The 24070-nt window shown below is 39.5% G+C and overlaps 1 protein-coding gene across 22 annotated transcripts in view; it reads left to right on the forward strand.

Moving 5' to 3' along the window:
* The window catches only part of LOC111586035 (potassium channel subfamily T member 1-like), an 88447-nt gene that overhangs the window by 16534 nt on the left and 47843 nt on the right, over positions 1 to 24070 (forward strand). For 15 of the 22 annotated variants that reach the window (XR_004846143.2, XM_035941726.2, XM_035941727.2 and 12 more), the window contains exon 4: positions 18164 to 18202. The exons of 5 other annotated variants lie outside the window; for them this stretch is intronic. Coding sequence is in view for 16 of the 17 variants with exons in the window: in XM_035941726.2 (XP_035797619.1) it covers positions 18164 to 18202 (39 nt within the window). In the remaining variant the exon portion in view is untranslated. Of the gene's footprint in view, positions 1 to 6242; positions 7036 to 18163; positions 18203 to 24070 lie in introns of those variants that run through there. 2 more of the 22 variants (XM_055011200.1, XM_055011201.1) reach the window with 2 other exon arrangements.

Below are 24070 nucleotides of genomic sequence, written 5' to 3' on the forward strand. Positions count from 1 at the left end.
TTTTACCAGCGTCTGTGATGTACCTGATAAGTAAAACATTTGAGCAGCTGGTTCAAGGATTCTGCATTAATATAACCTCAAAGGAGATAAAACCCATGGCTATACTGCCATCTGTGTCACAAGATATAGAATACATTAAGCCAGCGCTGGTCCATGCTGGTCTTTTTTTTGGTACAGTATGTGTGTTTTTTTTCCTCTGAGGCTGTTTAAATCATCATCCTCACACTATCTGCAATCCTCTACTTCACCACAGAGTGTCTCCCTGCTCAAATCTGTGCTTCTACACCTGCCTGATGAACTCCTCAGCATCCTCCTCTCTGGCATTTCTTGATATTCTCCCTCAACCCATTCATTGTGTTGTTTATTTATGACTTTGACTGCTTCCTTAGAGTCAGCTGAAACTGGTCCACACTCCCACCGGCACTTAGCGGAGAGACACAGTCTCTGCCAGAGCACATTTGTTTGTTTGAATGATTAAACAATACCACATTGTTGACTTTTTTAGCATATTTTTGCGAGGATTTTTGAAAATGCATTACAGTTGAGCTGCTGGATAATGCTGTTTAGCAAATAGGGAATAGGAAATGAGGCAGGACTGATATTTATACATACAAGACTGACTTGGTACACAAAGCATTCTCACCAGTAACTTTACTCATTTAATTTTGGAAAATGTCAACATGTCAACAGGTGTCTCTCTATTAATCTCCCTTTTAATGCACTGCAACTCAACAGTACCACAAACTATTCCAACACTTGTGTATATTTCTGTACATGTACTGTTCCATTCCTACAATTTTCATTCATCTTCTTTGTTTTTCTGTATATTTATGTCCAGTCTGTTATTTGTATATAAGAAGAGAAGTCAGTATACATTATATAATGATAGTAAAACTGATTCTTAACCTCCAAAATGACCATACAGATAAATCACTAACTCTCTCCAACAGTGCAGACAAAAACAGACCCTGTACAATTCCCAGTAAATGCTACCCTCATGAGAAAGTAAATCTTACCTTCATAAAAGTAGGATTTATTTCAGAACTGTACCAAATAAACTTCCAGCTGTATAGCTCCACAAGAACAGAACCAGAATTCTGTGGATTTCTTACCTGCACATAACTAGATTTTAAAAAAATATTTTATTTATTCTTTCACGTCTCCGGTTTTCATATCCAGTCAGGGATTAAATATGCAGCCGTTTATCCACAGGCCCATCACTCTAATCCCAGGGTTACTATTAACAGATAATTTAATGTGTTTCCTGAAGGCTGAACTCCAAAATGCCATCTGCAATAAATGCGGAGTGCATGCGTTTCCTAAATGCATTACTAATGGGAGTTCAGCTGGTGTGCCTGCTCAGGCTAAATGAGGAATAAACTGCACCCTGTGTGGCTGTCAGTAGGCCTCTGAGCTCATGAACCGGAGATGAGAAATATTAACTGATTTTAAACCCTCTAAACCCCAAGCAGTTTTAGACGTCTATGTGACATTTCTCTGGAAACAGCACAGCCATGGCTAGAAGTAGAGAGAGGTGAAAATTGTCTTTTGTGCAGTTTGACAAAGTTATAACTCTATGAATCATAAAAAAAGGAATGTATAATTTCTCTAATTATTGATTTTACAAAACTTGAAAAACCTGCAGTCAAGATGTACAACGTTTGTGCTAGGGCCTACTGGTGTGACCAATATTGAAAAATTATGTGACTTTACATACAATAGATATTTTACTACTTACTGTTATGAGCCTGGGCCTCTGCTCCCCTCCTCCTTTGTCTGTTAATTTGTGTTTTGTTCAGCTGTGAGTCCTGCGCCGTCGTTTCTTTGGTTTCAGCAGCACCCATTTGCTTTTAGCCCCATCACTTTTGTGTTCTTTTTAAAAAAAAATTACCCCTTTCAAATTAAATTGCTGACTAAACTCTGGAAACTCAGCATTTGTCTCACTTCCTTTTTTTATGGTAACACTTACACTTTTAGTTTTCATAGCCGTGCCCTGTTTAAATGCAGCCTTCAGTTCGACTGTTTGTTGCAGCTGAGTCACAAATCGTTTCATGGTAGTGTTCAATTGTTATTTTATATTTTTTTAAAGCATCTTCTTGTCGCAATCAATGTGTTTTGGTGAATTTTAAGTGAAACTTGTGGGATAAAGTGATGAAATATGATGAAATATCCCAATTTTAAGCTTGGATTCGGTTTTCTTAGCTTTCCAACAGCGAGACATGCCACAGATGAGTAATTCAAGGGCAGTATGGAAGGTAGAAATCCTACAGTTCTTTCTGTTTTCACAGTTTCTGCCTCAGGTAAGTGTGGTCAAGTTGGAGTGTCTCTTGTGTATGTGCTTTTCTTGTTTTATTTAGCTTAGCCGGCCGATTTTGGGGTTTTAAGTATTAAATAGGGGCTCTAGCTTGATGGCAGGAGGAACATTACCAACTTCCAAGCCACTCTTCAGGAAATGTGGGGGAAATTTGAATAATGTTGAATAAATTGAAAGTCCCTGATTAAATGATGCTTGTTTTTCCTGATGAGAAATACTATCTACTACTAGCACTACTACTACTACCACCAAATCATCTGTGCTTTTCCTCCTGTTTTTGTACATCTGACACTATGTACAAGCAAAACTTCCTTGTTGCAGACAGTGTAAAATACCCCTCAAGACTACAGGCAAAAACATGTACACTACCGCTCACTTGGAAATGTCCTTATTTTTTAATTAAAAGCATTTTTTTTCAACGAAGATCACATTAAATGAATGATAAATCCAGTGTAGACATAGTTAATGTGGTAAATGACTATTGTAGCTGGAAACAGCTGATTTTTAATGGAATATCTACATAGAGGTACAGAGGAACATTTCCAGCAACCATCACTCCTGTGTTCTAATGCTACATTGTGTTAGCTAATGGTGTTGAAAGACTCATTGATGATTAGAAAACCCTTGTGCAGTCATGTTAGCACATGGAGAAAAGTGGGAGTTTTACTGGAAAACATGAAATTGTCTGGGTGACCCCAAACTTTTGAAAGGCAGTGTAAATAAACTAAATCTGATCTGTTTTTTGTCTGCTAGCCCTCTTTAACTCTATAACCGAATGAACTATTAATTCAAGACTCTACACTCCATGTAGGTGAATTATTTACCATGTTTTAAACAAACCAAAGGAGGTGGTGCGTATCAGTGGTTTATCTTCATGTCCCAATAACCAGGTAAAGTCCCTGATCTGGGCCTCGCTGTATGTTTTATTAAGGTTCTGCAGTCCATTAGACCATCCAAACACATGTCACATGAACTGGAGAACAAATGCCCCCATGGCTGCAAAGTCTGGGCAGCTTTAGCAGACTGTTTATGGTATATTAGAGACTCATCACTTGCACAGGGCAATTTTTAGCATTTTTAGGCTTCACTTCCCTCATCACAATAATGACAGTGAGCCCAAAAGGATGCTTAATTTAGTCATTCTTCAAATTTAAAACTTGGAGAAGATTCGCACTTTTATTAAACTGGGGAATAACTTCTGCAAAGTTAGAGACAGTTTAGATCAGCTAAATACCCCCTCTGGTGGAAGTCAGTATTTTTACCTTGTCAGCATGTCCTTGAGATTTTTATACGCTAGAAGATGCATCATGAGCAAACTAATCTGTCAACACCTTGGCTAGAAATGAGTGTCAATAAGATTTTAACAGCACTTATGTCTTTTATTGATGCCGCTTATTGATCCAGTGCTTTAAGAGTCCTTTTATTGGGGAAAAAAATGAAGAATAAAATTGTAGATTTGCTTTATTTTCTCTCTTTGTTACATCCTCTTTTTTTCTTCACTATTAGATAAGACATGGAATACAGGAACCTTTCGTTCATAGTGTTTGTCTATGCAGTATGTTGAAGAAATTTCACTCTTTGAAGTTTGCCGTGTGTTTATTAGTATTCCGGTATATGGTGGGGTAACCGACATAGTATGAGACTGTAAAGGCAAGCCGACCCAGAACATTTGCAGAGTATGTGTTTTATAGGGATGGTCAGACAGTGGATCAGAGGGTAGGGAGGGGGCAGTAGGTAAATACGAAGGTGAATAGTGGTTAGTTTGCATATAGTTGCTAATCAGTGACAGACAGTAAGCCAGAGAACAAAATGTGATTGAATCAAGGTAGACAACAAAAGGTAAGAGACAGGGGTCTGGCAGACGTTAGCAAATAACAAACAAGTAAAACTCAGAGTGCAGTGCTCTGCCAAGACTACTCAGTCATCGTATCTTTTCTGACAAATGAAATCTTGAAAAAAATTGTGGCAGAAATCACAGCACTATAGAACGTGTCCATTTAATATAGATGAATCCACAAACAAAATGAGCTTGCGCTGAGCACAGGTGTGTGTTCTGCATGTGTACGTTATGTACAGATACCGGATCACGTGACCTAAATATGTAGCAGGTGGCAGGAATTGATGGGACTCAGAAACACCCCCACAATTTAATCAGTTGTTCCTTGGATCATTTATGACAGATAAGTCCTGATAAGTCCTCAGTGGTGGATTTGTAGTAGGATCACAATCATGTGATCGTCAGCAGGCAGCTGATGTAGTGTTCACTTGTTGTCATGGTTACAGTGACGCCATGCTATCTGGCAATGATACAGAAATCTTTAACCAATCTGTGGATCCAGACTATAAGCTGCATCACTGCCAAAATCTAATCAGGTGGTCCTTGTGTCATTTCTGACCTTCCCTGAAAATTTCATCTAAATCCATTAGACCATTTTTGAGTAATGTTGCTACCAGACAGACTAACAGACAAACGTACACCGATCATCATATCCCTTAGCTGCATTCCTTGGTGGAGTAATAGCAGTGGGTAATGGAATGAAGAAGTGACACTAGATGTGCTATTTCTTCATCATGTACTACTAATCTTTTTACTAACAAAGGTTTTGAGTGCCTCCTTGGCTACGCCCAACACTGACATTCAGTTCAGGATGTGGGGTCTGTCCTGCTTTATTTTCACCCTTTCTCTAAATCCTCCCTGCTATGGATGCACTGAATCTGAAAGTGTGAATTTCTGAGTAACAGTTCCGACAATGCTCTGTTTCACACTGAATTTTTGAAACTGAACAAAAAGCTAGACAGTGGTGGCTTTTATTCATTACCATATAATTTGATGAAATCCGTGTGTGGGTTGTAGACTGCTAGCATGCATTACATACCTGGGTTAATGAGAGGTGAACTCAGAGATAGTCAGTTAAAAACTAGGCCTATCTCCATCTGTATGCGATGATGACCTTTTGCTGTATGTTTTGACAGATTGATTGTGCGTCTGCTCTGCCGTACAAAAGACTTTTGTTGCACTTCTGGCAACTAACATTGTCAGCATTTACTTCTCTCTGCTAATAGCAGGGTTTGTGTGCATACTTCCTGCCTGATTCTATGGTGTGTGACAGATTCTTCTGAATAGGAAAAAGCAAAAATGCATCGTAGACAAATCGGTGAGATAAAATGTGCGAGATAACATCATGCAATTATAAATAGGAAATCTATTTTCTTAATTTCTCGAGCACCAGTAGCCGAACCAATAACCTTGGAGCTTATTGATCCTCCGGTCTCTAATGATTTATACTCATTTATTAGAAAGTTTTGCTGCCCATTCCTACCCACAGCTGAGAAGTTCCACCTTGAAGCTGCAACAATCTCAGAACTACAGATGTAGACGCACAAAAAAGGAAGCAGTCCTGTCGTTCAAAGTTAATCTCCAGTTTCAAAATGTTACTTGAGCTGGTGTGCTCAAGCTGCAGAGAGTAGGGATGGAAGCATGGATGTGATGAATCTGCACATTTTCGAGCAATTAAAATGATATTTCATTGATTTTTATGGCGGTTAAGGGTTATATTTATCAGAAAAAAACGTATAAATATGTAACTTTGATGCATAGAGATGAGTTTTAATGGTATAATCAATGACCGGAGATGAATCTTAAACCTCTTTTTGCTTGTGTCTTTGCAGCTGTTTCTTTTCATTCGCTCTATGTTTGAAAACCGCAGTTGAACAAGCAATAATCATTTACATCCATTTCATTTGTGTTCCCCACTGCTGCAGAAAGTTGTGATGACAGACGCTCCTGTATTCAAACGCTGTGGCTTTTTTAATGGACTGCAGACTCTAATCCTGAGCCTGGTGTAGGTCTCACTCCAGGTGTGCCTTGTTTCCATGAAAACCAGCATGATAAAACCTCGGAGTGTTTGCCTGGGCCACCTGCTCATTTGTCTGTGGTTTCTCATTGTACTCCGGTGCCTGCTCAAAGGGATAATAATTGGAAGAAGCTGCGCATTGAAGTTCTGTCGTGGAGACTGTTTGCATACCATACTTCCATCTTCCCCTCAGCAGCCTCTTGAATTATTAATGTTTCAGGAGAAATGTAATTCGGAACTCAGAGGCATCAATATCTGCAGAAATCACAGCTGACCGGGCGGGTTTTAGTGATGGACGGGATGAAGAAGGATGCCTGTCAGGTCGGTTTGATCACCACACATCGCCGATGATTCCGTTCGAGCATCTTATTATGTAAGTCTTCGGGGAGGCCGCTGGGTTGGTCGAGCGCTTGACGTTGACATCGTGACGACGCGTGAATCTCACGGACGCACTGGGGGGGACCTCTTATCTCCACCGGGGATGGAGGGGAGAGTCGACGAGCAGGAGACAGGCTGAAGCTTCTCCTCAGTGAGCCTCAGGACCTCGTGATGCGGCAGGGAGACAGACGCGCTCCCTCCGCCTTCGTGCGCCACTGAAGACCGGAGGATGCGGTTTTCCGGCGGCGCCGCTCGCTGACTCCGGCCCGCTTTCTGACGGCAGGAGGAGAGGAAACGTATCGGGGGCAGCTCTCCGGCTCGGAGGTAACGCTCGGGAGGAGGCATGGCAGGCGCAAAGCTGACGCCCTCACCCTCGGAGATCGACCCAGACGTCAAGACCGATGTGCAGAAAACCCCAGAGCCCACCTGGGTCAACCCGTCCGACCCTCTCCGGACCATGGGCTCTTTCGGGAGCGATGCCGGCCAAAGGTAGTTGCCGCAGATCCGCTCCATAAGACGCATGTTTTGTGAATGCAGCTTGGTCGCGCACACGCAGCATCCGAGACGGTGCATGATGCTGCGAGCGCATGGTGCATAAAGTGACACTAATATAACTTAGCTCGTAATTATCTGCAGAGAAAAGTTGCACCGTGGTCTGTAGTCTATCACCATTAAATCTGTCAACGAGTGAATTGATGCTTCCCACGGAAATTTATGGGAATCTGAGTGACACCTTATGGGCTGTATTTCCTCCTTTGGGGGTTTACGCTTTAAGGCAACCAGAGCCACTCTTTATGAGCCAGTGTCTTGACAGATTGCTGATTGTTTGCTTCTGTCATCAATCATTTCTCTGTCAGCATCACTGAGATCCATATAATCACTGCAGTCCATAGTGATTACATAAGTCTTGTGTGCTGCATTCCCATTACAATTTTATGAATCCTGATGATCCTGTATGGTGGGAGATATTTTTATTGCGCCACTGCATTCAAAGTTATTTTTGACAGACTGATGGATGAAACACAAATGCAAACCATAGGCGATCATGATGACATGCCTTCATATTTAGATTACACAAAACCACGAGCACATGTCTGCACACCTCCTGCATACATGTGCTTCCAGCAGCAGGACATTTGGTTGACAAATTAGATGTGGTTTTGTGTGGAATGAGCATAACGACTGAGGGACACAGCGTTGCTTTTTTCTCAGAGAGACAAAAGAACTTGAGAGGTGCAGAAATGCTGCCATCAAAGCTGAGATTGGCACTCTTATCTGCAGGCTTTATTTTTTTAGGTTGGCTGAAAACAGAAATACTGTGCTTGTTTGGCAGTGATTCAGAAACCACTGCACAGCCAATATGCTGGTGGTGCAGTGTGTTCTGCCTCAGTATTTACTGCACACATTTTTCCTGTCAATATTTATTTGAGGGCACTGAAATTTTGGGTACGTTCGTCCACATCTGTTTGAATCTACTGTATTCTAAACCGTTTGATGTAGCATTTATTGTGTAATAGCATTTATCGCAGCAACAGCGGCATGGATAAACACAATCATTTGAGACAGCATGTCAGTGTTGTTGAGAAGAGTGTGAGATTGTTATGTGTAACCTGACAACCTATCTTGCACCACAGACATGACTGCTAAGCTATGGCTTTCTAGGTAAAGTGTCTTTAAATACTATCTAAATGCTTCCTCTCCCCCCTTCACACATCAGTAATAGAGGCTTCAACATTCACCACAAGCACTTCAAAATATGTCTTACTCAGCTGAAGCCATCGTCCCCCAGTAAACCGAATGCTCACTGCAGGGCTTCCCCCTGGGGCAAATGTCTGCAGTTTGGCTGCTATGTTTTGGACCTCAGACCTGGCAGGATGTCATAGTTTGTTACAGAGCTGCCAGAGCGATATGATGTCCTGAAAACGCAGGTGGATTGGAACTAAAACAGGGGGCAGGAAAGCTTGGATCAGGAGCTGCGGCTTGAGCTGGCACTGATTGAGGGCTTTTTTCATTCATTTTTGTTTTAATGAAGGAGAAAATTACCTCAGTGTTTAATAAAACTAACAACAACTGAGAATACTGTAATGTTGCCATAGTTTTTGATCCAGAAATAGATGAAAAAAATGCTGATGATCATAGAAATGATGATCTTGAGCTGCTTATGCTCAACTACTGACTTTACAAGTTTATGTTGATGCTAATAGTGTATATACACTACGGTTCAAAAGTTTGGGGTCACTTAGAAATGTCCTTATTCTTGAAAGAAAAGCAGTGTTTTTTTCAGTGAAGATAACATTAAATGAATGATAAATCCAGTGTAGACATTGTTAATGTGGTAAATGACTATTGTAGCTGGAAACAACTGATTTTTAATGGAATATCTCCATAGGGGTACAGAGGAACATTTCCAGCAACCATCACTCCTGTGTTCTAATGCTACATTGTGTTAGCTAATGGTGTTGAAAGGCTCATTGATGATTAGAAAACCCTTGTGCAGTTATGTTAACACATGAATAAAAGTGGGAGTTTTACTGGAAAACATGAAGTTGCCTTGAACTTTTGAACAGTAGTGTAGGTTTGAGCTTTAGATGATAGAACAATCTGGTTTCTGTTTTCAACTGCCAACTAGTAGGACCTATAAATGGGTGTAAAACTAATGGTAGTTTTCATTGATCATTGTTGATTAATCTGTTGTTTATTTTCTCAATTAATGAGTTAGCTGTTTGCTTTATAAAATGCCAAATGATGTCCTCAAATGTTTGTCTTAAACCCAAAAATCTTCAATTTATTGTCATATAGGAGTTAACATACCAGAAGATATTCACATTGAAGAGTTTTTTCTTTTAAAAAATGACTGAAACCGACTAATTGATTGTCAAAATATCTGCGATTAGTTTAATAGCTCATGAATACTCGTTGTGGCTCTAGTTCCACAGTCAACAAAACACATTTCTGCTTAAAACTGCAATTTTAGATGACAGATGTACATCTATGCATTGGGCAGCTGGTCATTTCTATTCCCAAAACTGTCAAGACTATAGAGGTATTACAAAACTGTCCTTAGAGATGGATGGTGCATTAATGCAAATGGTGATGACGAAGGTGGCAAAGAAAGCAGCGAGATACAGCAACAGCTGCAAAGGCCTGATATTAAAAAAGACAGTGAATAATGAGCATGAAGTATGACGTGCGAGGATAACACTGATGGAAATCACAAAGCCTTGTGGTGTAGGTGGCTGTGGTGATAAATACAGATACGCCAGAGCGTTTAAAATCTTAGTCTTGCAAAAGCCGGTGAGTCAGCTGACAGCTGGTGTGTACGCTGACGGAAGAACGGATTGGCTGCCAGTCAGTCCGTTTAGAAAGATTGAACAGTATTGACTGTGGCTATAATGCAATTCAAGACTGTTTGTATGACAATCTAATGCTCAATATCTGCAAATGGCCGAGGCTGTAAAACCTAATGCATTGGTTGGCCAGTTGCCCTTGGCAACCAGACTTGGACCACTGTCAACCGTCATGGTTAGGTTGCCACTCTTGGAAACAAGGTCTATATCTTAAATTATTGAGTAAATGTTTGCATCCATCTTCCTGTCAGGTAACTATTCTTTGAGGAATTACAAAAAGTGTTTGGTTTTTTTTTAATTTCTTAAGTCCACTTAGATCTCCAGTCTGTCCCCTGCAGGCTGATGGGATGTTGTCTGGAATCACAGCTTTCTAGGCTGTGAAATGTGATCAGCGTGGGATTTGTGTCCAGCTGGCTTGAGAAATGAGAGGATGTGGAGTAGAGTGAGAGGATCAATAATCTGGCCAATTGTGCAAAACTGCCTCTAAGAATTTATTTATTTCGGCATAATTTACAGCACCTATATGCTGTAACTTAAGCCTGTGTGTTTGTGTGCGTGTAAGATTCTCCATGCTGTATTGACATCTGAATACTGTCAGCAGTAAATAAATGAAATGAGACTTGGAGGATCTTCAAGAACAGAGGGAGTGACCATCTTTTCAATACAGAATGTGGTCAGAACTCATTAACTCATGCAGATTTATTTTGGCTTCATGCAGCCTTGCCACCACATTGTCCTGTCTGTGACAAATCTGTTTGAAAACCTGGCATTTGGCTTGGCCTGTTGGTGTGCAGTAAATCTGAATTTCAGAGCCCAGTCGGAGCGATTAGACATATTCTCATCAAAGCTAAGAAACCATTGGACAGGATGAGTTGAGTTTTTTAGGCCAGCAGTAGCATTTTGATAAAAGCAGAACTTCAGATTGATTGATGTGCAGCGTAGACTCTTTTCCATTGGCTGACATTTCAGCAACATTGAGTGTTCTCCAGAGCTTTTACATCTGTCAATCTAAAGTTCTGCTTTTTAACAAGAAGCACTTGGTATAGTTTCTGTTTTTAGCTTACAGGCTTGTGTACCGAGTGACAACTCATCAGTTTCAAAGCAGAAAACAAACTTTGATATTGGCCTTGCTGTGTATTGAGTTCAATTAATTCTTTGAAAGATGGATGGATACATTCATTTTAATATATTTTATGTTTTTGCATTTGTAATTCAAGGTTAAATTAATTTTAAAATAGGAAAACCTCTGACCCAGGGGAAGAAATCACACAAAAAGATAATATAATGAATATTTTAGTTCAGGGGCCACATTCAGCCCTATTTGATCTCAAGGGGGCCGGACCAGTAAAATCACAGCATAATGACCTATAAATCACCACAATTCCAAATATTATCCTTTGTTTTAGTGCAAAAAATATATTCAGAAAATGTTCACATTTAGTGAACTATCTCTTTGCAAAAAATTATGAGCAACCTAAAATTTGTTAAGAAAATTAAATTCAATTTCAACAATATTATTCCTTCGTTTATCATTTACACATTACAACTTACAGATCACAACCTGTCTACGAAGGCACAAAACACTGGAACTGAACAATCTAGTGTTTTATTTTATGACCAAAACGACAAAATTCAGATAAAAAAGACAAAAAAACAACAAAAACAAGACAAAATATTACAAAAATGAGACACAAAGAGACAAAAGTGAGAAACAAAATGACCAAAAATGAGACAAATGACACGGAACAAAACAGAAAAAGAGACAAAAAATTAGACAAAAAAGTTACAAAGCAACAAAAAAATGGACAAACGTGACAAGCAAGGCAAAAAAAGACACAAAACGACGAGTCTAAAAAAACCCACAAAACGACAAAAGCGATACACAAAGCAACGGATAAAGCAAAACACAAAATGACAGAAATGAGAAACAAGATGACAAAAAAACAAGACAAAAAACAGATCAGACAAAAAACTCAAAAATCAGCAAAAACAAGACAAAATATTACCAAAACGAGATACAAAATGACAAAAGACAAATGATCAATCTAGTATTTTACTTTATGATCAAAACAACTTGTCAAGCTCTAGAAATTATTTTAAATTTACAGTTTTACACATTTATAATTTGTGGTTGATGTTTTTGCAAAGTTGGAGCCTGTGGCGGGCCGGTTTTGGCCCGTGGGCCGCATGTTTGACACCCCTGTAATAGGCATATGATGTCTGTATTTTAGCCACTCAGCCACCAAATCATGCACAGAAATGGATTAGTTTAGCTGTTAAGGAAAATCAGAAAGAACACCTGCAACTTTGCTGGAGAAAATTTGTCAGATTTAAAGTTATTCAGCACAGAGTATCAGTTTCTAGTGTCTTCTGTTCTGATATTATGTACATCAGTACTGACAGTTGAGCTGTATTTTACTGTGTAACTGAGGTTTATTTATATTTGAGGAATGTCCTGTAGAATGTGCAAAACTGGAAAAAATGCAACTAAATTTTTACATGATTTAGTCTAAAGTTCTTTTTCAGTAAGATGAGCTTCCACACAGATAATTTTTAAAATAAAAAAGGCTCTCGACTTATATTTATCATGACTTTCTCTCTGCACCAAAGCTAACTTTTATCTTCTTAAGGTTGTTTTTCCTCTACTCCTACACACCTTTTTCTTATCCCACTTCATATGCATTGATGCAGCTATCAGCCTTAAATGATGCCGTATATTATGTGTCTTTGACAGTAACTTAGATGCATTTAAGGGTGAAAAATTAACAGAGGAGGCTTTTAAGATTTAATCCTGACATTAAGGCTCCCCCGCAACATGGAGAAGTACAAGCTTCCTTTGGGCAATAGATCTTCTTTAATCTGCTAAATGAGACTTTGTTTTAGTGCAAGCAGCAGTCAGTAGGAAATAGTGGGAAGGTAATAGATATGTGCTGTTTTAATTAATACCACGATAACTGTGGATGTAATAAAAGAGAAGCAGTTAATGGAAATTTACTAAGAAAACCTCTCGTCCTCTGCTTGTTTACAATCTCAACTGTTTTGTATTCTCTTTATAGTTGGCCTCATTGTTGCTTGTTTAATACACCACATTTTTCATGCACTATTTTATCATTAGCATTTCATCACGATGGTACTGAGGAATTTGTCCTTAATTTCCAGCTAATTACTCCTTCACATTCTTTCCAGATTCACTGCTGTTCAGTTACACTGTGATTAGAAATGATGGTGCAGCGTTACACTTTTTTTTTGTTGTTGCTGTTGTGTGTGTCCTCCTCCCTATTTTTTGTGTAAATGTTTATTTATAGCACCCTGCTTTCATGGAACAATTAAACTCTCATCTCGATGTGAGCACCCAATGTTTAATGAGGGTTTTTAATGTGGTCCTCGGGGTAAATTACATGTTGTCCATCAACACTGTTCATTAAACCAAGAGGATGAAACTTGAAAATAACAACTGCCCCAGTTTCTTGATATGGCCCTGAATAAAATTAACTTTAAAACCAGGCCTTATCAGGGGCGGTGCATCAAACAGCAGCACAAGAGGCGCTCAAACAGTGACATACTGTGTTTGCTCAGTTGTGCTTGCATGTAGCAGTTGTACACATGGGGATGTTATTACTTTCTCTTGTCTTGTTTGCCTTTTCCTGCATCTAGAGAGGACTGCTTAGCAGGGAGATCGACTTGAACAGGGTATAATTTGAGTGAGCTTGCCCTATAGCTTACACAGGTGACTGAAGTGAATATATACTGCGCTCCAGTAAAAAGCTCACCTGGCCTTGGCAAAATGCAGAGCCGCAGCAGAGCAGACCTTTGAAATCCTGGTCTGCAAGTTAATTGCAAGGAAAGGGATGACAGTACTCTGACTGGATGCTATAATTGGCTGAGAGCTCTCGAAAGCTGTTATCACAGAAAACGTATCTCCATGAGACGCCTGGACTGTTGTAGACTGCCAACAAGATCAAGTGCATATTTTCTATCAATGTAGCATCCTTTCTGGAATTTCTGTTAATAGATAAAATAACTGCATAGAAAATGGGAGCAGTTCAGTGCAAGGTAATCACAAAAATGATTAAAATCTGCATTCTGTGGACAAGTTCAGGCACTAAAATGCAAAAAGAGCACAGAATAAAAAGCCACAAAGTGTTTGCAACCCAACCAGTGAATTAAATACCTCACAATAAAAGGTATATGAAGAAACTAACGTAAAAATCATACAGAAAATCCGATATATCCACAGAACAGATCTAAATTAGTTTATCATAGTGTTGATAATAATGATCAAATATGTAAAGAGTGGGAGCTGCCAGAGTAAAAAGTTAAATCTAATAGAAATTCCCCACATCTTGTTGTATCGCTTAATCTAGCAGCTCTAAATATGAACTTTTTCGGTTTAATATGAAATGACAATGTTAAATGTTGTCTCTGCTGGCCACTACTACAGTACCATGTGCTACAAGGGTGTGTAAATGTAAATATAGTGGATATTCTGATGTTCAGAAATAATGAATTATGCAGAATTTATCTTATCCATTGTTTCCTATCGCCAGAGATTATGATTCATACATTTTCTTTCCTGTCTGTAAAGTTGCTTGTAGTCATTTGATTTGGTCCGTTTTAAAAGTTGCCCTGTTGCTACATTTACATACCTACAGTATGCAAACTGTTTGCAGAGCTGCTGCATCACTATGCTTCCACTATAATCAGTGAAAATGGCGTGACAGCAGCATGTAAGGGGTGGACATATACTGTGGAAAATCGACCAGTGTCCTGTTTAATGTTTGTACGTGAGGTGTGTCTAGCCCTTTTAAACAGAAATGCATCATGAAATGTTTTTAATCATTTTTTTAATGAATCTATTGCTATGCAGGAACTACTTTGTCTCAAACATGGATTCCACTTTGGCTTCTTGAGGACTCTGTCTGCATTTATTTGTCAGTACCAGCTGGTTGGTCTGTAGTCTGTTGATGTCTTAAAACTTACCCGTATCACAAAAGCTCATTAAAGTAGCTTAAAGCTTCCCAGTACAGTGCTTGGTCCAAAAACTGAAGACACAACAGTCCTAAAATGAAAGCTCACCATCTTGTTTTTCCTGCAACCCTACGCCAAAACCTCAGCATTGCTTAAACTGACATGTCGCACAAAACAGACGTATTGTTGGTTAACTGCTTTTTTAATGTACCTCAAATAGAATCGAAGTTTAGCTGTTTACTAAAGCTACATGTGTGAGGTGTTGTCAGGAGTATTTTAGTAGTAATAGTGCTGCAACATACAGCCAGACTAGTTGCAGTACAGGACAGGATTTTTTTTTTGCAAATATGTGCTATTTTTTTGGCACGTTTGCCCTTATTGTTATTTGGGGACAGAACAGGGAAATTACATGCAGAAAAAGGTTGAACTGGGGACTCAGCCATCTGATTGCCCCCAGGATTGTTGCTTTGTTTGTTTTATGTAATGAGGATGCTGCTGTTAGACTGCCCTCTTCATCAAACATTAAGCTGCTGTGTTAGAACAGACTTTAGTTATACTGATGAAGAGGACAACTTGAGGTGTCTGTGTGACATCTGAGGAGCAGTATGGGAACTGTAGTGTATCGGAAAATGTTGGCAGGCTTCCTGTGATGCAAGTAATGAGATTGAAAACTACAAGTCCCATTTGTCCTTGAAATTGCTGCAGAGATGGTGTTTCTGTGTGTGTGTTTAAGGTCCTCCCACTTTCTACCAGCCAGTCCTTGAGGCAGTTCTCAGTGAATGGAAGTGAAAGATACTTTGAAAGTGCTGGACGTTTTGCACTTGTTGTCTCGGTAGTTCAGCCCGTACTTATGATTCTGTACCTGCTGCAAGGAGGTGAGACTGAATTTGCTTCTTTATTATATGCATTTCATCTTAATTAGAGAAGGACTTGAAGGACAGCAGGATGCTAACTGCAGATTATAACAGTTTCTCAATATATTTTGTTTATGATAGAAAGAGGAAAGAGTCAGTAGGTTGCGTTGAGTCTGTTGCATGCTGAGGGAGGTTAAGAGAGCCGGTGTTTATCTTAGCCTTTACAGCTCCACCAACACAAGCTCTTAGCAGCCAGATAGCATCTTTATTGCTCATTAAAGTGCTGTCAAATAGCCACTTAATGGACAGTGGGATCACAACAGGGGTGCTGTGATGTACAGTATCCCTGATACAAGCAGTTTCCTAATTGCTTTACTTCTGAAATAACTTTGAAGTGACAAATGACATCTAGTAAATCACACTGGTACTGTTTTTTTTAACAGCGTTACCATTAAATTAGCCAGAAAATAAGGGCTGCCCTGTTCTGCTACAGTGCTGCAGTCTGCTGCATGTCCTTCAGTGCACTTCAACTTTGTTGTTGTCAGAAAAATCCCAAAAATGCCTGCCATCTTTTATTTTTTATGTTTCATCACTCTCTTAAATGCACTAAAGATGTGAAATCAAGTAAATTATTTACATATAGATTTTAATGTCTTTTAGAAATGCAAAACTCTTCCATACAATATGTTTAAGAATAGAAAAGTCTGAAATATTTGTCATTTTTCATCCGTCTGACAAACTTTGGGTAAACAGTGTTTCCATTACAAAAAATTCTGCTTTCATTAGAAGAAATTTGCAACTTCATGAGTGTCGTCATGGACATTCATCTGTTGAAATTTCCTCAGAAAAAGCTATTTAACTGCAGTCAAATCCCACAGCTGAGGATTTCATTGGTTCCTGGGGACTGTCATAATCGATTGCGCACCATTTTTGAAATGGCAAAAGGTTGTTGATTACTGACTGAAATGGTACAAGTCCTCTCTTCCGACCCCGCTACTTCCTGGGTTTAATGGACACTCCATTAGTCCATTAGAGAAGCATAAATGGGATGACAGTGTTTTGTCAGAAACTTTTCAGCTACACAGCCTGAACAGTAATGACCTTTTCACAGCACAGATTCCTTCAGCTTTTCTTATTTACACAGTTCACCAGCAGGCAGGCTTTGACTATTTACAGACCTCAAAGGGATATCAGCCTAAATTATATTTTTATCCATCCACTTAAAAATGGATCCTTTTAGAAGTACTTTGGATCTTGAAACATCTAGACTCATGAAACAGTCTTATGATTTTGAATTAAAAGAATACTGAAAAGTATTGCCACTGAGTAGTGCTGTTGGTACCTGTACAAGAGCTCTGGACTCTCATTCAGGCAGCAGATAAATGTCTGCTACCTGAATGACAGTGATTTTGTGGGCTTCTGACTCAGCCAACACATCCATCCTGTGCGGTGTTATTCGTGTATATTGGTTTTGGTTGCAGCCTATTTTGAATATGTGTAGCTCATGTGTGTATAAAAAAGAAAATAAGAGGAAACTATATGATTCCTCGTCAGATAAACCTGCACCATACTACTCATAAAATGCCGTAACTCTGTTGTTCAGCTTCTGCAATTGGTTTCCAAATAAAGCCATATTCATATATTGCACGAGTCGATTTGTTCTTCATCAGATCAAACTATGTTCAACCTTTGGCCACTTGCTGATCAGAAGTGCCCATTTGTCAGTCATTGAAATCAGTATGTGGGTATGTCTCTGTCTGTCTGTCAGTCCCTCAGTGTTACATGCTTCCTTTTTCCTCGCGGTCATCTCAACATGGCAGCCTAAGAGACTGACCTTGAGGAGGTGTCTACTGACCCCTGTGGTTTGCATCAAGTGTTCCATCTGTTCTTTCCTTAGCCGACGCATTGTTTTTGATGAAATTAATGCAAAGCGTTGCACATGCAGCATTGAAATTGTATTTTGTATGTTCCGTCGAGCTCAGAAGGACACAATGTCCACTGGAAATGTTTTTATTTACTTGTATGTGGAGTTTGAATGTGACTAGAGGAAACCTTGATGGAGAAGTCTTAACAGTAGAAATTAATTGTGCAACAAGAAATAGAAGCTTAAATGCAGGACAATGGATTGGACTAGAGTATTTTTTACATGTTCTTGTTTTTTTGATATTCCAAAAGGAATACCAACTATTTAATATAGTATTCAATCCCATTTTGGTCCTTCTTGCTCCACAGACTGCTTTAAGATTCTCCTGCAAGGTTGTAAAATGGTTGCATTCTGACCCAAAATACAAGTGAATGTTAACAAATTGCAGTGGCATCCTGAGGGCATCCTTTTTTTTCTTATTTTCTTGCTTTTCACCCTTTCCTTCCCTTTCCTGCCCTTTCCTGCTTTCTGGACCCACTCTGTCCTAACCTGTGCCTATCTGTGTCCATGTGTGCTGCATCCAGGTATCAGGAGGAGTACAGTATGGACTCAACCAACGCCCAGTAAGTCCTTGGCAGCATCATGCTTGCATGGCATGAATTGTGTCTGCTGTGGAAACACCACTGATTGTTAAAAAAAAGTAAAAAGTCTCTGAGAACCCTTCTGAAGCACTGTTCACTTTAGACTTTGCATACGCCATATGTGGACAGAATGCCATGACTGTGTTTTGACGGTTATTCTTCATTACCTGCAAACTTGGTAGATTGTTGTACTAATGATGCAAAACGTGTCATTTTTGGCTACCTTTTCAACAGTTGTTGTGGCGAAGACATTTCTCCTTATTTCATCTATATTTTTGCCAGATTGGTCATGCTGCAATAAATGGTGAAAAGGAAGCTTGAGTGTTTTTATGAACCTCCTCCCGGTGTATTATGTCTTTTGACTGAATGTGCACGCCAGTTTTCACCCCTTCAGTATCGTCGATGTGAGATCTGGGCTTGAAACATCAAATCATATGAGCAGAGATGAGAGAAAATCTGAAGAAAATTCACCCTGAAGCTAATATTAGTGAAATAGGTGCTGAAAACATGTACATGTAAATCGTTTGTGGTGTACTTACTGCATACTCTGCATGCTGCCAAGTCAGTGATCATGAAAACATTTATACCGCAGTTTCAGCTGGTGTCATACTTGGATTGAAGATCTCTGCTGCGTTCACTTTTGGGAAACTGCTAATCCTCCGTGATACCCAAGCTGTTAAGATGTGCTGATGAAAGCTGTGAACCATCAGTAATTTCTGGTTTTAAAAAAAAAAAAAAAAAGTAAGTTTGTGGAATTTGTGAAAGCAATTCTCTAAAATCTTGTTTCAGGTTTTTTATATGTCAAATTTTGACTGAGTTGTTGTGCTTAGCCATGTGGTAATGAGTATTTGTACCTGACAAGAGCAAAGTGGTAAATCTTGAGCAGACAGGCTGTGTGGGCATCTCCAAGCGCACCTGATATTTTGGCAAATCATATCACTTGTCTCATAGCTGTGAAATAGCAACACCAGTCACAGTGGCACATCACAAAAAAAAATAGCTGAACAAATAGAAAAGAGGCTTTTTCAGGAAATAAGTTATTGTCTGAATCAGTCAATCATCAATCTGCAGTCAGAGGCAGATGGTGTCGGCTTTTATTGAACTTATACAGCGCTAGCAGAAATACATAATATATATGTATGTTGATTATTTTTGTTTCCCTAAAAACATCAGTCTAAGTTATTGGAAATCAGGCAACATCACAAAGGATTGATGAACCACCGTCATCAAACATTCTCCACATAAACAGCAGAATACCGAGTCATGACAGGCCAGTCTGATGCAGTATTGAATGGGCCTATTTTGCAGCAGCCTGGTGCCATTTGCACACGGCTTGAAAAAGGTAAACTCAAATTTATCAACATGTGTCCTGTTATCTTAGCTTATGGTGGCTTGACAGATGGCTACGGGAATTAAACTAAACGGCAGGAGATTTTTCACACTGTAGAAAGCAGCTGTGGACACTGTTCCCTAATGCTGCCTCTAAGGGAATCGTGGGGTTCTTGGGTTTCTCTTAGGAGTATAATATTGTAAGGTCTAGACCTTGCTTAATGAAATGCTCAGAGATTACTTGTGTTGTAAATTGGCACAATATAAACAAAATTGAATTCAATTAAGTTGAAACTGATATCAGATCCTTTTGCTAATTAATAGAGCAAGGCAAACAGATTCATTTACATTCCCACTTCACAAACACATATAACATGTTAATTAAATGCCGATTTAAGCACATCTACTCTACAGGGACTGATTAATTATTATAGTGATGGTATATTTACATTTTGAAAGTAATTATTTCATTGCTCTGCATCAGCTATTTCATTTTCTGTTGCTACAATCACCAGTTTGGCAGCAAATTGACAGTGGAAACATAAGTGATTCTGAGATTTCTATTATTAGCATAAAGTCTAAGACCCATTTTCAGGAGAAATACCAACAGCTGACTTCGCACTGCCTGATTTGAATGAACCTCCCACATGTTCACTGTGAACTTTGCACCTGGCTCTACAAATACCACCGAGATGCACAAAGCAATTTCAAGTTTGGGAGATAAAGTATTGAAATTACTTGTGCTGGTTATTGAGCTGCTGCAATAACTGCACCTTGTGATTCATTTTCTGGACAGTAGTCATCAAGATATTTCAGTAAGGAACAACAGTGTCAACCTGCTGGTGATGCTAGAGGTAAAATCAGGAGATCACCAAGGTCAGGAAGGTTTTATGAGCACCATGAATGTTTGCACAAAATGAGTCCATTCAATCTCTAGAGCCTTGCTACTCGTAACTTAAAAGTCCCATATGGTAAAGAATCCATTTGTCTAGTGTATTGTATTAAACTTGGAGGCGTAACGTAAAAGGTGTTGAGAAATGAAGACATTTAATTCTGCCATTCCTCTGCCCTCCCCCACCACTAGATAACTAGCTAATGAGCCTTTCCAATAGAGCAGCTGCCTCTCAATCTGCCAGCTTTGTTTACTTTCTAGAGCTACTGCTGTAACTCTAAAATGTATTCCAACAACAAAACACACCAAATGTTCTGCCGTTGGCTGCAAGAGTGAAAAGAATAGTCTTTATGCACTCCCAGCATCTGCAGAAGATGTAGTAAAGTGACTGGTATTTTTCATGGAATTGGTACCACATCAATAGAAAAACCTTTTGTGGCAGTGAATTGTGCAGCTAATGTGGCTAATATTACCATTAGCTTTGATCATAAACCAACATTTCAGAGCTAAGTAAAAACTTTAGTGCTGTGGAACTGTCAGAGAAGATGGAAACTTAAAGTGCTACGTACAACCAGTTAACAAGGACTGGCTGAGTTATTGTGTTTTCATGGCACCTGTTGTACTACAGTGCAACATAAATTTGACCATTTTTTACTTCTGCTTGCTTCTCTACTGCTTTCTGTACTCACAAATACTGCATTTTATTATAGCTGAATTCTAATAAAGCTGTTCTCATTTACATGATTCCCCGATTCTGCTGTCAGACAGTAGAACAAGTATGAAATAGTGGCTGAAATGCAACCAATTAATACTACGTGTTAACCAGCAGTAACTTCTGAGCCACTTCCAAGCTGCTGCTCTGCAATACTAAACTACAGATTTTATAACATCATCTAGCAAACTTACCAAGCAAATAACAGAGGTTGTGCTGTATGTTCAGTGATGTTTCCATGTAAAACGATCAGTCAGAAAGTTAGAAGGTCCTGTACCTGTGCACTCATTATTTATTTATTTTTTTGTGGTTATCTGTTTTCTTCTGTGCTGTCAATCAGAGATACAGAGAGAGTCTTTTTCCTGAAGGAGGCGTGGACAGCAGCAGCTCAGTTGCATGTAAAGCTACGGAATCTGAGGCAGCCTGTTTAGAACTGGGCTTAAACCAGGAGTTATACAGTCGTGGTGAATCTTTGAAGTGTTTTGAGCTGAAATTTAATTTGCTGAAATGTGCACAGTGTGGGACCTTTAAATTAAGGTATTATCTCCTCAAAGACCATTTGAGTGTTGATTTGTGTTCATGGCATGCAGTGATTGTAGCAGCAGCCATAAAACCCCCATTGAGCACTGAGCTTACGTTTAAGGAGCAGGAAACAACTATGGCGGACTGTGATAGGCTGAGACACCTGTCAACCAGGCAGACTTACCCCAAAGCACCCCTCTTGAGTTCTGGGATGTACCCTTAATGAAACATTAATCTTCAGAACTGCTGCCAAGACATGCATTAGAAGAAGTGAAATCTACTGTGAAGACACACTTTCCTTCCTCTGAAATGATAATTGGGTTATATTTTGAAAAGAAAGTTTGGATCTTATAAAACAATCTGCAGCGGGTTTTTTTCTTTCTTTCTTCCAGCCAGCATGTTGCCAGTTCATGCTGGAAACTCTAGCAGCAGACCTGCTGCAGAGGTTTCACCACTTAGCTGTGATTTTCGCTGGAGTTGAGTGTTTGTTGGGGCTGCATTACTGCTGGAGGTTGTCTTGTGATCCTTAGGAGATGTTCTGTGTGAGTGTTGTGCTCTAAGCCTGTGTTAACAAGCAAGTGTTCCCTTCTTCATGCTTATCCTCTTTTGTGATGAAGTTAAAACTGAGACTGACAGCATATTACATGCAAATCTTGTATAAAAGGGCTTCTTCATTTCACTGCATCAGTCTTTAAATCAAGATCGTAAACACTGTAAAACTTATTCAGCTGCTAATGATTGATCTTGTTGCAAAGGAAAACACACAACACCTTGCATAATATTGAGGTGTTTCCTGTGGTAACAGAAAAAAAAGTTTAGACTGTCATATATGGCAGGAAATGTGAGGTTTTGGTTTCAGGTCTATTACTGCATGCTCAGGAATAACAACTTTAAGGTTTCAGGTCATCAAATCAGTATGAGCATCTTTGCGTGTTAAGCAAACACACATTCATGAAGGTGTTCAAGGACAGTAGAAGGGCCTTAAACTGCTTGAGCTTGTTCTTCTCAAAATGGAGGAGCTTGATACCGAGGCATGCCAGGATAGCTGGATTAGGGAGGCAGCAGGTTTTATTTTAACAAAGTGTTTGCTAAAAATGCACTAAGTCTTACAGCATGGATTACACTTTGCAATAGTAAAAGCATTTAAAGATGGATTTTTTGGCGCTAACTCTGTGGTATCAGATGCTTTATGTAGCACTGCATGACCAATTTTTAATCTAGCTGCTGAAATCTTTTCACATGGCATATTAGTATTAACCTGTCTTTGCAGTGTATGCACTGAAATGGCAAAGGAAAGGATATCTTTTCTTGATGGTCATAAAACAAGTAAAACCAACTGAGCAGTAATAGAACATTTCACAGCTAAGTTCCTCTCTTTTTAAGGACACAGACTAGATCGCATTCATATTTTTGCAAAGCCTCTTTTTTTTGTCTTGCCAGTCTATTCAGCAAATTAGCTGCACCGCTCTCGAAATCTTCACTTCAGGCAACAGGAAGGTTGACTGGTTTTTTAAACGGTATAGTCAGCAGTAAAGTGAGCAGCACTCTTAGAACTGTGCATTTGCGTCGGAGCTCCTTGACAGACCTTGACAGACATATGTCAGCTGCTTTGAATTTCAGATTCTCATTCAAGGCTGAACTACAATAAATTCTGCTGCAGTGCGCATATTCATACTCATACAAAGTGTTTGGGAACACAATGATCAAGGGTAATCTCGGTCCTTGAATCATGCAGGGTGGTTAAGACCATCTCCACACCTCCCACGCACAGCAGCAGCAGCAGCTTACACACCGATGCTGTAGCACACCAGAAATGAGCCATTCCTGCTCTTCCATGCTGGCCTTATCAGTCCACGCTGCACCCAGCTCCAGTTAAGGTGATTGGCCTCTCCTCTAGCTGATTATGACAGAAAGTCTTGCACTTCCCTCTTGCGCATGCTGGATTCAGTTTCCAATTTGACAAAGCACAATTATCACAGCCCCATGTCTGACCTGAAACAAATTCAACTGTTTTTTTCACCAGCACCCTGTGCATAGGAAGTTCGAGATGCTGCTCAGAGGAAAAACAAAGAGAACCAGTGCTTTTGAGTATTCGTGTCCAAGTGTAATATTTTTAGAATCTTTGCAGCATTTATATCCAGCACATTTCTGAGGGTGGTGCATGGGGAAACTTTCTATTTTCAACTGTTCTCTTTGTCAGAGGTGTGACGGAGCAAAGTCAGAAAATATAAAACTGGATCAGGCTGCGATGTGAAAGACTGCTGTCATACTGTTTATAAGACAGGGTGCACAATCGATGCTCTGTTTTCTGATTCCGTGCCCCAAGGCTCAGGTCCTATCGTAAACCTGGATGCAACGTGTCATTTCGCTAAAGTCCCCTGATTGGTCTGAGATG

This window comes from Amphiprion ocellaris, chromosome 6 (genome assembly GCF_022539595.1).
Source record: "Amphiprion ocellaris isolate individual 3 ecotype Okinawa chromosome 6, ASM2253959v1, whole genome shotgun sequence".
NCBI classification, from domain to species: domain Eukaryota; kingdom Metazoa; phylum Chordata; class Actinopteri; family Pomacentridae; genus Amphiprion; species Amphiprion ocellaris.